Below are 14,068 nucleotides of genomic sequence, written 5' to 3' on the forward strand. Positions count from 1 at the left end.
CCTGGCTGCACATGCATGGCAGACAGAGTTTGTTTTCTCAGTGGGTTTGCTCGACCATCTCTGGGAGTAAATGCTGATGTTGCTCAGGGCAGCCCAGTGTGCTGGACCGGGGTCTGAGATAGACAGGGAGCTTGGTGACTGTGGGGGACAGGGGTTCTTCACAGGGTAACTTGGACCTCCATCATTATCAGACAGTTAGTAATTATTCAACCATGTGTTATGTACCTGCCATCCCTTGTTGACAATCTCTGCAGGTATGGCGATGTAGGTCTTCATACCTTTAGAGAGGTAGAGTCCTGTGCTGATCCACTCCTCCCCTCCTGACACACACAACATCAGACATTAAAACCTCTAATACAGGAGTGTCAAACATGTGGCCGCGGGCCAAAGTCGGTGCTCCAGAGGGTCCAATCCGGCCCGCAGGAAGACTTTGTAAGGTGTAAAAATTACAGAGAAGACACTGACTGCAAATTGTAAATGTGTAAAATTATAAATTTTTAAAAATTTCTAGATCCTGACAAGTTTATCATAGAGTAAAATATTAGATCATTCATTGATCTTGTGTCAATTTGTGTATCATTTTATCATGTTTGTGTTGTTTTTTTGTCTGACTTGTAGTTTGTCTCGTGTTTTTGTCGTTTTGTGTTTCCTTTTTGTCTCGCTTGTGTTTTTTGTCTTATTTTTGTCATCTTGTGTTTTGCTTTATTTGTAGTTTTGTGTATCGTTTGTGTCATTTTGTGCTTTTTGTCTCGCTTGTGTTGTTTGTCTACTTTTTTGGCATTTTGTTCCTCACTTTTGTCACTTTTGGTCTTGTTTGTGTCATTTGTCCATTTTTTCATCGCTTTGTAACTTTTTTGTTTAATTTTTGGTCCCTTTTTTGTTTTGTTTCATGTCGTTTGTCTCATTTGTTGTCATTTTGTTGCTCACTTTTGTCCTGTTGTGTCTCATTTTTGTAATATTTTGTGTTGTTTTTGTCTTTTTTTTGTCTGACTTTTGACATTTTAATCATAATGTAAAATACTATATCATTAAGTTCCAGATACCTGTGACTAAATGTTTTGTTTTGTGGACACTGTGATCTGTAAATTGTAATGTCTAAATGATGAACTGAGGCATAATGTTGCTGAAACTGAATTAATTTTTCTTCAGAAATTTCAGGTTGTTCATAATGTTTTATAAAAAGAGAATTCATTAAATATGGATATTTTCTGAATGTACTTTTTTACACTAAAACAAAGGAAAAATTTGGAGTTGTGGTTTATAATGCTGCACTTTTTTCCCCTCACACTAGCATACCTCTTCAGTGCAATAACTGTTTCAACCTCATCCTCATGTACACAGTCCTCTTAAAAAAATCTTCTGTGTATATATTGTTCTCTGCTATCTCCTATTTGCACACAACAATGAGATCTAACCTGCTGTGTTGACGTGAATCTTGATGTTGTGGTTATAGACAACTGGCATCATCGGGTTATTCTTGATGAGGTAGGGCAGAAGGGCATCAGGATTTGGGCAAGCCTTATACACTTCTGCTCCCAGGCTGAGGAGTAGGTGGTCTTTGGGACTCTTCACAGGGCAGCTGTGACTCACCTTGAAGGGGAAAAAAAGGCATTGCTGCAATATCTAATGGCCACTAAGTACAATAAGATGTGCTGGCACAGCTCAGTATCCTACAAAACAGTCACTACAGCTTTGTGCTGGTTTACTGAAATGTTTATAAAGGTGTTATTTTTATTTTGTCTCCTCACCTCTGGCAAGCCGGACTTCATCAAGAGATTAGTGAGAGTGGACACCACCTGTGCATAGTCGGAGCAGTGGTGAGCGTTCCTGCGCAAGTAGGTGGTGCAGTCGTGGCCGAGCTTTATAAGGCACTCCTCGTCATGCTTGTTAAGTTTTTCACCCACTGTTACATGGCTGGCGAAGCGGCGCAGAGAATGGCGGAAGTGGTAGGTATCTTTGATGGCCTGACTGGGGACAGGAGCCTTGTAGTGACCTCCTCCGATCGTTGACCCCAACAGGCTCAGACCCATTTTGGTCAAGATCTTGTTTCCTGAAAGACATTGCCACAAATATGAATTCATCTACTGTGTTATATCCTTGGAAGTTTTATGGCTAAGACTGGATTGACATGGGTGGATTCTAAAGACGCTAATCATGTTGTTGGTTTGATGCCCAAGTCTAAATGTGGTTCTGCTATTCAACAACTCAATTCAACAATTCTTCACTGGCTCTCTTGTTGCCCTAATCAGCTGCAGCTCACAGGACTACTGAGTTTCCTTATTGTGGCTGCTGTATATGCACTAGTGATACATTTTGTCATTTGTTGAAAAAAACATTTTAAAAAATAATGAAAAGTTGCTTGGTTATATGAACCCCTCAGCTGTACAAATGTTTCCTTGACTTGATCACGTGAGCTCTGACTGGAAGCAATTCACCACCACAGAAGGCTTCATCATGATGAGGCAACCCCACAATGCCCTCTGCTTGCCAACACACAACTCCCTGTAGTCTCTTCAATGGCTGTGCGAAGTTGCTGGATATTGACGGGAACTGGTGTGACTGGCTTGTTTCTGTCTCTGCGTTGTGTGTTAGTAAAGACTCAGGCATTAAAATAGGAACACAAAATCCTCCCGTCAGTGGTCGCTACAACACATGCCCCTCTCCCACAGAGATTGATGACAAAAGGGGAGAGAATTAACCTTGCCAGCAAGTTGATTTCTCGCGATATTTGTGAGTTCACAAATCTCTCAAGAAACCATCTTGCTCCGCTCCCGCATTCACTGTTCGTACAGAGCCAAGTTGGCACGGGCCAATCACGCAGCAGTATTCGTGTGTGGGGCGGGATATCCGGGTGTGAAGACGACACCAAGCGCCAGTAGATCAAAACAAACATGGCAACGGAGGACAACGATCATGTAGATGCTGCTATTAAGTCAGTTTTAGCTGAATCTCCTATCGCTTCTTTGAAGGAAGAACGAGAGGCGCTTTGCGCATTTCTGGATGGTAAAGATGTTTGTGCTTTTTTACCTACAGGTTTTGGTAAGAGTTTAATCTACCAATTGGCTCCGCTCGTTGTGAAGATCCCGCGATTGGCTAAAAACAAATCTGTCAGAGGCGGGACATACTGTTGCATTGTCCAATCCGTGCCTCTTTCCTCCGAACGGATTTACATGGAGCGGTCCCAGATTGATATTGTGGAGTACTATCAAGTACTACACAATTATTAATCTGGCTATTGCCAGGTTAGGAGAGAATCGGCGCGAGAACAACACTTATAGAGGGCAGTCTTACATAGAATGTGGCTGTAGTGTACAAATCAAACCAAAGTTCCACTTACTGACAAGGAGGCTCAACTAGTCAGGCATTAACTGAAACAAAAACAAACAAACAAACAAACAAACAAATACACAGACACAGATTTTGTGTAATTATCACAATAACTAAAGTACAATATATTCCATATACACACACTTATATATCACTGTATAATCGACCCTGTTACACTCACCCCCCCAGAATTACACAAACATCTGGGTAGCAAAACAATTGTCAATAGCACGCAGGCCATTAAGAACCACAACCAAATTACATGAACGAGCAGCAGTGGCAGGGTCACCATTAATAGGCAAGGTTGCTAAAACAGGAGGTGACGGACATTCTGAACCAAGGGGCTCATCAGTGGAGGACTGCTCACGTACCCATGAGGCAGTGCAACCAATATCCCAGTCATTAATACTCTCCTGCTGCTGGTGTGACTAAAGCTCAGCAGGAGATAAAGAAGGCAACATGTCCTGGCCAGGGGGTGTCAAGGCGGTCAGCTATGGATGCCGCATGCTGCCTGGGAGCAGAGTCCCACTCATCCAAAGAAGAGAGAATGGAGGAGACATCATCCTCAGACATTGAACCCTCAATGGCAGCAGAGTGAGAGGGGCCCCCTAGTGACTGTGGCTGGCATGTGAGGCGGAAGGCATCCTGCACACGTCCGTCGCTGACATAATCTGCTTGGTCTAGCAGCTCAGAGTATGGTTCACACAGCAGCCGCTGCCTCAGAGGCTTCACAAATGGGTCTCTGCTGAGGGCATCTGCCACCACATTCAGCCTGCCGGGAATGTGTTTAATCTCAAAGGAATACGGAGCCAGCTTAGAGACCCACCGCTGTTCACAGGCGTCAAGTTTTGGCTTGGTCAGAATGTATGTGAGCGGATTGTTGTCGGACCAGACAGTGAACCTCTGACCCTTGAGCCAGTGGCTAAACTTATCGCAGACCACCCATTTCAGAGCCAAGAATTCCAATCTGTGGTCAGGATAGTTGGCTTGACTGTGACTAAGGGTTTTGCTCGCAAAGGCGATTGGTCTTGCGTTCTCCTCACCAGCAGGCACCTGAGACAGAACAGCACCCAGACCGTCAAGGGAAGCATCGGTGGAGAGAATGAATGGCCTATCAAAGTCTGGGTGTACCAACATCACATTATTGAGGAGTGCGCTTTTCAGGTCCTCAAACACTTTCTCACAGGCAGGAGTCCAATCCTGAGGAGTCAGTTCTCGGAAGGTGCCAGCCCGTCTCCGGCCAAAGGAGCCTTTGGCCTTCCTCTTCTGCCCCGCAGTCAGGGTGTAGAGAGGCTTGGCGACAGAAGAACAGCCAGGAATGAAATGCTGATAAAACAGCATCATCCCAAGGAAAGATTTGACCCTTCGTTGAGATGGAGTGCAACCATCTTCGTTCATGAGGTCCTCCCTCCTGAAAGCCGAGATGGCATTCACTTTCTCCTGGTCAACTGAGACACCACTACTGTCCACCACATGACCAAGAAACCTCACGGACCTACGTAGGAAATAGCACTTCTTCTGCGCCAGCTTCAGGTTGTTGGCTCGGAGACGTGAGAAGACAGCCTCCAACCGTTTAAGGGCTTCTTCCTCAGACGGGGCAAAGACAAGGTCGTCCAGATAACATAGGAGGCTGGAGAAGTTCAAGTCACCAAACACACCGTGTTTAGGCCGTGTACCGCCTGTCGGACTCATGGAGGGGGATGTTGTAGAACCCCGATGTGAGGTCCATGGTCCTGAAAAAGGAGTTGCCCCCAAGGGCAGCGAGACAGTCGGGCCGGTGAGGCAGCGGGTGGGCGTCCTTGACGGTTTTGGCATTAAGCCAGCGAAAGTCAGTGCAGATTCTCAGTTCTCCTGACTTCTTCCACACAAGGACCAGTGGCGAAGCATATTCGCTGACTGACTTACTGATGATGCCTTTCAACTCCATCTCAGACAGCACCTCTCTCAGTTTATGATAGTGTGCTGGAGAGACACGGCGATATGGCAGCCGGAAGGGGCTGTCTTCAGCTTGTCTTTGGAGAAGACATCTTCGTAGATGAGCACAAGTTCAGCTAGCTGCTGTTTCCATTCACCTGACACCTCACAACCTTCAACCTTCAATGCAGCTGAGCAGCTGAAGAAATTGCTCACAATCAGGGTCCGAAGTGTTGGGAGTGGATGAGCTCCCAGTACCTCTCATCAGATTTCATCTGACATTGCTCCCTATGATGAGCTTGTCTTTCTGCCCCGGGACAAGAAAAGTTGGCACACTGAATTTGGACCCATAAAGCTCAATTTCTAGGTCATAGATACATCTCGGTTGCGTCGTAAGGCCACCGCAGCCAACAAGAACCACCCTCTCAGGCACAGGTTGAGGACTGGGGAGAACACCAGCGGCCCTAAGCTCAGACTCTGCTTCTGCACTGAGTGTGCATGACATGCTCCCTGAAGCAAGCCTCCCTGTCAATGTAGACTGACCCCCGATACCTACTGGAGCATAAAACAAGTCACTAGCTCCCTCTACTCTATGCGAACCCACAACAATAACGGTTTTGTCATCAGAAAGATTACTACAGCAGCTCACATAGATTGATTGCAAGTCATTTTCTTCACTGAGGGTGTCACCAGTACCGTCCATGCTATCCCTCTCACTACAAAGGCGGGCTAGTTTAAATCTGCATTGGAAGGAGAAGGTGGTGGCGTGGTTGGAGAAAGGGAGGCCTGCGGGCATTGATTCCTAATGTGGCCAGGACTGAAGCAGTTGAGGCACAATCTGTAAAGCCTGCAGTGTGCATGGGTAGTGTGGTCCCTGGAACTGCAGACCCTGCATGTCAAGGGCTCAGAAGCCTGCAAGTTACAGGGTCGACCATTTCGATGGTGGGCGGGCTGACGATTTCCTGGCTGACGGCTGACTGGCCTCTGAGTGGTTCCAAGGGAAGCGTTGCACAAGGCCAGAACTTTGTCAAACATCGCCACAACTTGTTGAACACCAGAATTGGCAGTAGATGAATCAACAGCAGGGTGAGCTGGGAAAGAGATGGCAGAAGGAGGCAGGGACGTGGATGCAGGCTCACGTGTGTTCACTACAGCACTGTCTGACTGGGGCTGACCACAGGCCAGGGCAGAGGCCAAAAGAGGGTTAGGAGGAGGCTTCGGCTGGTGCGCTACTAAGGCGGGCTGGGCCACGCTAAGATTGGGTGGGTGAAAAGAATCAGCTACAGGCCTCTGACTGTAGGCCGACAAACCCACCGTGCATTGGGACTGGGCTGCTGTCTGCCTCATATTCCTCGTGTGAGCATCCAGATACTCCTGGACCTCAGCTGCAGTCCACTGCTCAGGCGTCTTCAGCTGGAATGACATGGCGAGCCTAGGGTCAGGACAATGATTAATTAACATCGAGACCACCTCAGCACTGGGGTCCTCCACAGATTTACCCCGCCTCCAAAGACACTCGTCGGCAGCATCAATGGACTTGTTAAGGCAAATCCAGTAGTCCATAGCACTCTCAACAACACAGGGAATGGTGCTGTAGAAATCTTTCATAGGTAAGTTAGAGAATGACAGCTCACTGAAGTTACCTTTCAGTATGTCAAACACAGCTGTGGGCAGGTCAGCTATACTCAATTCAGGACGGTTGCGGAGCGATACCTTCACCACATCCCTAGCTTTGCCAGTTAGTCTTGACATTATCAGGTCAAGCATTTCAGCAGGACTGTCACATTTTATTCTATTTAAGTAACATCTCATCATGTCCTCCCATTCATGAACAGTGAACACAGCATGATCACCCCTGAAGTTAGGTGGAGGGCCGGTGTCTGATTGCACAACAACCTTCAAATGTGACAAACCAGCCTCACTTGATGGCTGACAGGTGGTGGGAGACTGAGGCTGAGCGGTACTGGGCTGGCGCATAGTGTTAAGGCTGGCTGAAATGTTTTCTCCAATCTGTTTAGCCAGATTTGCAATCATGTCCCCATAAAAATCAGCAGGCATGACTTGTGTGGGCTTGGGGCCTGCATGGGTAATAGGGGTGGAACTAGCAGTGGGGGTCAAAAGTGGGTTAACGGTCTGATCAGCAATGTATGAGGAAACACCGGGAGACATCGACCAACCCCTACCAGCAACCTGCTGGTCCCTCCCCACACCAAAAGTGACATTATTCACATTTCCATCCACAACATGAACCTGAAAAATATCCACCCCAAAGAGCCATACCAATACCGTAATATAAGTGCAATACCAGCAAAAAAAAGAAAAAAAATAATTTCGTACCTAAATGTTCAGGCTCCCAAATATGTGACCAAAATAGATGATAAGAACAACAAACCCACTGTCAAGACAAGGCTTCTGTCCCAGTCATAACAGATATTTGTCCTACTCACAGTTTGTCTTTTTGTCCTTCCGCACTACAATGATCAAACTATCCTTTCAATTCACTGGCTGGTCACAGCAGTATCGCCAGCATAAACTAACACGAAATAAAATGGCGGGAGAAAGAAACAAGAAAGGGAAATAAAACCAAACACACACACTCCTAAACGGGTGGCAAGTGTCCTTTTAACGAGCCTTGAATCTGTCAGCAAACCTCTCACGCGCGCGGAAGTGAGCGCAGACAACAACGCCGCGGAGCAGCAGACAGGACAGGGAGGAGTAGCCGACAGGAGCCCGGTGACAGCAGCCGAATGCCGGGGACCAGACAGGTGCTGATTGGAGATGCAACGGGTCGTCACGGCACCAAGTGTGACCGGCTTGTTTCTGACTCTGCGTTGTGTGTTAGTAAAGACTCAGGCATGCATCTTGTTGGAGGCAGTCTCCATTTATTTTCCAGCTCCTGACATTGAAATAGGAACACAAAATCCTCCCGTCAGTGGTCGCTACAACACATGCCCCACTCCCACAGAGATTGATGACAAAAGGGGAGAGAATCGGCGCGAGAACACCACTTTTAGAGGGCAGTCTTACATAGAATGTGGCTGTAGTGGTACAAATCAAACCAAAGTTCCACTTACTGACAAGGAGGCTCAACTAGTCAGGCATTAACTGAAACAAAAAGAAACAAACAAACAAACAAACAAATACACAGACACAGATTTTGTGTAATTATCACAATAACTAAAGTACAATATATATTCCATATACACACACTTATATATCACTGTATAATCGACCCTGTTACACTAGTACACGCTGTCGTATACGCCGATCCAGAGCATCCCAAACATGCTCAATGGGTGACATGTCCGGTGAGTATGCTGGCCATGCAAGAACTGGGACATTTTCAGCTTCCAAGAATTGTGTACAGATCCTTGCAACATGGGGCCGTGCATTATCCTGCTGCAACATGAGGTGATGTTCTTGGATGTATGGCACAACAATGGGCCTCAGGATCTCGTCACGGTATCTCTGTGCATTCAAAATGCCATCAATAAAATGCACCTGTGTTCTTCGTCCATAACAGATGCCTGCCCATACCATAACCCCACCGCCACCATGGGCCACTCCATCCACAACATTGACATCAGAAAATCGCTCACCCACATGACGCTACACACGCTGTCTGCCATCTGCCCTGAACAGTGTAAAACAGGATTCATCCGTGAAGAGAACACCTCTCCAACGTGCCAGATGCCATCGAATGTGAGCATTTGCCCACTCAGTTCGGTTACAATGACGAACTGGAGTCAGGTGGAGACCCCGATGAGGACAACGAGCATGCAGATGAGCTTCCCTGAGACGGTTTCTGACAGTTTGTGCAGAAATTCTTTGGTTATGCAAACCCATTGTTTCAGCAGCTGTCCGAGTGGCTGGTCTCAGACCATTTTGGAGGTGAGCATGCCAGATGTGGAGGTCCTGGGCTGGTGTGGTTACACGTGGTCTGCGGTTGTGAGGCTGGTTGGACGAACTGCCAAATTCTCTGAAATGCCTTTGGAGACGGCTTATGGTAGAGAAATGAACATTCAATACACAAGCAACAGCTCTGGTTGACATTCCTGCTGTCAGCATGCCAACTGCACACTCCCTCAAATCTTGCCACATTGTTGAGTGTAGCATAGATATAAAAAGTTCTAACAGTTGTCTCTGTTTCCCTTCAATACTAAACCAATACGATCAAGGATTTCCCTGACACCTTGACACTTTCGTACACTCTGCAACTCCCACATACTGTAAAACTTCATCACTTTATTAGACAGGTTCAATGATATTTAAACATTTGATTCAATTGAATGTATTTACACTCCTGATAATAAAACCAGGTAACCAAAGCCAAACAGGTAAAAGTCACTATCTGGGCCTGGACTCTTATTCTTATGGTGCATCATACCTGCAAAATCTGTCATTGGGTTTTGCCCGTGGTGTGTCTGTGCCCAGTACCAGGCATGTCCACCAATCAGCAGGCCTCCTCCCTCTGCAACAAAACTTTGGATTTCCTCCACATGGTTATCACTGTATGCTGTACACACAAACACACTGAGATCCTTCCTGAAGCCGGTCTTCTCACACTTCAGTCCTGACTTGCTGAGGATTTTGATGGCAGGATCCAACATTGAGCCAACAACGCCTCTGCGGCCTTCATCCAACCAGTGGATGACATTGAGCCAAAATGGAGCCAGTGCCTGAGATTAAAACAGTCATTACAATAAAGGTGGTTATTTCTTAAATCAATATGAAGATTTAAAAGATCAAAACATATTTAGCAAACTGCAGACAGTCGAATGCTGGTGGTCAGAAGTGTAATTCACAATCAACTAGATTCAATCTAAATAAAATAATGCCATCATAAAAAATACATTTTCCATCTGTGTAAATTTTAGGGCTGGGCCCGAATATCCGAATATTCGTTCGCGACAGCGTTATCTGGATATTAATTTAGGCTCCAGCCCCCGCCCCCCCCACCGTGACCTGAGTGAGAATAAAGCGGTGTATAGAGAATGGATGGATGGATGGAATATTCGCCCCCGCTTCCCCCGCACCGGTCTCACGTTACTGGGCGGAATGAATATTTAGCGTTACTGTCTTCCCTCCGCCTTCGGCCCACATTGGCTCATATCGACTCATTCCATTGTGTGATCACATAAACATATACACATATGTCTATGACATATGTGTATTTGATCACCCCCCTCCTCCCCCGAGACGAAAATACGAATATTCGGAGCTCCTCTCTTCCCTTCGCCATCGGCCCACTTTGGGTCATCCCGCTGTGTTCGGCTCATCTCGGCTCATCCATTCGTGTTTGTTACCACCACCCGAATGGCCAGGTGGCTGCCGACTCTGACGTCACGCTTCACTTCGTTGCATAAACACAAGACAAGATGTCGAAGACCTCCGCTGTTTGGGAAATCTTCAGTCTAATTGAAGACAAAACGAAGGCAGTGTGCAAAATTTGCGTCCGGAAGACCAGACGAATGGATCCGAATATTCGGGGTGTCTCCGCGCCCCCCCCCCAGCCGTCACACGTTAAGGGGCGGAACGAATATTCGGATATTCGTCTTTAATAGGGCCCGAACATCCGGAAACCAGAAACCACTATTTGGACCAGCCCTAGTAAATTTAGCTGAATTCTTGTGATGTGTTTATTTTGACTTATGAAACCTTAAACCTCAAGATCAATATTTACTGCCTACTCTACCTCTTGGCCTAGAAGACCTTCATGGGTAACCACAATGACCCGACCCTGGCCATAGTAGCCTCCTGCCAGGAATGCCCGTCCATCGCCTATGGTCCCAATGGGAAAAGCCAGTGGGCCGTGGACTAGAACCTCAGAAGCAACCAATCCAGGTGGGATGTGAAACTCTGAAACCCCCTGCAGTAAGAACTCCAAATCATCCTCAAAGTCTTTCCCTATTCTGTGTGTAAAAATAGGAAGAGGAGAGGGGAAGAAAACACTAAGAATAAGAAATACAGTGTATAAAAATTAAAGAAGAATCAGCAATCTTATTTTTTACAATCTTTCTTTAGTCTTTTGTTTTGGGAGTGGCGGAGGCAATTACTGCTTTATTTTAATATGATAACATTAGAATAGTAATAGAATTTATTGTGAAGTGTCATTTATTGCAAAAATGTAAAAAATAGCTGAATTGATTGGGTTTTGTGATCATGTGAACATTTAAATATTATTATCAATGTCTTAAACAGCAGGGCAAAATATGTGGTGGTGGTCTCAGTTTAAAAGCAGTGATTTGCAAAGTGGTACATTGTAAATGTGCATATAAAACGAGAAACACACTGCGCACTTACACGACAGACATCCAGGAGGTTGGGATGTGAGGAGAAACAAACAGGTACTCTGCTTCACCCGGATGCTCAGAGAAGTAGATTCCTGCCACCCCTGACACCTTATTACCCTCAAACAGAAGCAGTGTGTTCTCCTTAGGGTGGCCTCCAGCCCAGCTCCAGGCCTGTCCTGCTATCAGCACACCTCCTCCTGCTTTCATAAACGCCACCAGTTCCTTTGGGTCTGCACCAACACTGTAGGCGTCCGTCACATAAACACCAACTCCAAGATTGCCCTTAAAGCCCCCCACTACTTCTGCTTGGAAGCTGGATTTTTGGAGGTTATCAGCAACACTCTTGACGTTTCTGTGCACCCCTACAGAGACGTTGTCAGATCCATCTCCTCTCAGCCAGGTCAGAGCGTTCTCTACCAGAGCTGGGAAGACGGACAGGTAGCCCTCGTGACCCAGGACCACGATCCTTCCATGGCCATACAGAGAGGCAGCCATCAGGACCTGGCCTCGGCTGTTCATGGCCAAAGGAAAAGCATGATCTCCAATCAGCACCAGGTCACTGGGAACACAAGGGCCCCGCAGGTCCAGGTCTTTCAAGCCTCTCATCAGTGAGATGTAGGCTTCTTCATGGTGGTTTACAACAGGCTGGTTGGACATGATGAAAAGGAATCTGAAGTTTATTGGGTGGGAGGTGGAGGGCAGGTCTGCAGACAAAGGTGCTTTTAATAAGGTGGCAGATAAGGTTGTTCTTCGACAGATGGAAGTTATGTCACTCTGGCTTTTCTGTGGGAATAGAAAGACAAAAGTTAAAGCATAAAATATACAAGTACTACTGATGGCAAATATTTTACTCTTCACAATAATCAACTTCACAATTTACAACTGGTTCAGAGATTAAAAGTTAAACAGCTGCTCTCCACTTGGTGCCACTGAGGCCCAAGAGCTTACAGGTTTTACTGTAACCAAACCAAAGTTAAATATTCTTCCTATTGGTGCTATTAGACTGCAGCACAGCAGCCTACCAGGAAGGCAATGCTGCAAGAGTACTACAGACACTCAGAGGAGGGACTTCTGAGAGGACCACCCAGTGACAGGCTGTTGATGACACCCAAAATAAACAACAGTGGAAAGGGTATGATACAACACCTGTATGGCAGCATTCTCAGCATGTCAATATTTCTATGATTACACCGGCAGCTGTGAATGTGGACACACCCTGACTGATGAAAAACCTGCTCATCATGTAGACTTAAGTCATTACATGTTAAAAACACAAACATTTGTCTGTGCAGTGCTGACATCTGTTTTTTTTTTATTTCTTGAAAAAGCCTATGATAAATATGTTTGATAATAGATTAATCACCATTACAGAATCACAACCATCATACGGTTAAAGTGCATCAGACGTTACTGTTGAAAACACCACCATCTGTTCTGCAAATGTCAAAGTCTGCAGTTTATCACTGCACTATAAAGTCCTGCACCTTTTTGGAAATGAGGTGCAATATGACAAATGTATAAGGTCATGGATCATAAGAAAAAAAAGACAAAAGTTGGACTTTGTTTATGTTTCACAACAGCTGAAAAACCCTCACTCGACATGTAATAAATGTCCCAACACTGGGAAAAAAATAGAAGCTCCACAAGTTATAAACATTTGAATGTTTACATTTTTACAACGTCCACAAACTACGCATTTTCAAACTCTGCAATTTGCCTTTAGAAAGATATTTCACCTGGAGTGAACAGTATACTTTTGGAAAACTTTGAATGAAGCATGTAGAAAAGTAGTGATTTTACAAAAATCACACAATTTTAACTTATTTTTTTTCTGAAACAGACTGTACATCAGGTACAATACACCCATATATAGTTAAAAATCTGATTATTCTTCCTGTCTTTACAGTTAGTGGTTCTGATATATGTGACCATTTTGGTATCGAATTGATCTTTTTGACACTGTTTTATCAAGAACAGCTGGATTGGCTACAATCATCACATTATTCAAAGTATAAAAAATAAATACACATTAATGAATGAGACAGTAAATATCTAAATAAATGTAATCACTGACATAATATGCAGCCACAATGTGGCTGCATATTGTGTCATATTGTAATAATTATGTGGCTGCCACATAATCATTTTTCAATCATTTTTTTCAGACAATCAATCTTTGGCACAACACCCGGCAAATTTCCGCATTCATTCTGGGAGGAGGACTTAACACGGAAAATAGTATCTGAACAGTGACAACATTCAAAACAACTCCATAAACGTCCAAGAAATAACTACTTACATATTCAGCTGATTTCAAGAGCTCCGTAGCTACCTGCCTTGCTTTAAATTACGCAAGTCAACAAATACAGAGTTAGGATACATTAAAATCCTCCCTGAATGAGAACCTACACAGACAAGATACATTAAAAGTCGATATTTACTCCTGTTTGGCGGATCCCTTTAGACGGAAATAGGAGGCGGCACCAGTCAGCGCGGAAATCATGATGAAGAGCACATTTCTACACGGACATATT

General features: G+C 45.2%; 1 protein-coding gene across 3 annotated transcripts in view; it reads right to left on the reverse strand.

The window, feature by feature from the left end:
* The window catches only part of LOC110972368 (TRPM8 channel-associated factor homolog), a 36,173-nt gene extending 22,113 nt beyond the window's left edge, over positions 1–14,060 (reverse strand). For 2 of the 3 annotated variants that reach the window (XR_007946007.1, XM_051958094.1), the window contains exons 1-7: positions 13,834–14,005; positions 11,545–12,317; positions 10,937–11,153; positions 9,629–9,920; positions 1,749–2,050; positions 1,416–1,590; positions 226–320 (exon numbers count right to left, since the gene is read on the reverse strand). Coding sequence is in view for 1 of the 3 variants with exons in the window: in XM_051958094.1 (XP_051814054.1) it covers positions 226–320; positions 1,416–1,590; positions 1,749–2,050; positions 9,629–9,920; positions 10,937–11,153; positions 11,545–12,191 (1,728 nt within the window). In the remaining 2 variants the exon portion in view is untranslated. Of the gene's footprint in view, positions 1–225; positions 321–1,415; positions 1,591–1,748; positions 2,051–9,628; positions 9,921–10,936; positions 11,154–11,544; positions 12,318–13,833 lie in introns of all 3 variants that reach the window. The other variant, XR_007946008.1, reaches the window with a different exon arrangement.
* Positions 14,061–14,068: the final 8 nt, after the last annotated feature.

The sequence above is a fragment of the Acanthochromis polyacanthus genome, chromosome 13 (assembly GCF_021347895.1).
Source record: "Acanthochromis polyacanthus isolate Apoly-LR-REF ecotype Palm Island chromosome 13, KAUST_Apoly_ChrSc, whole genome shotgun sequence".
Classification (NCBI taxonomy): Eukaryota; Metazoa; Chordata; class Actinopteri; family Pomacentridae; genus Acanthochromis; species Acanthochromis polyacanthus.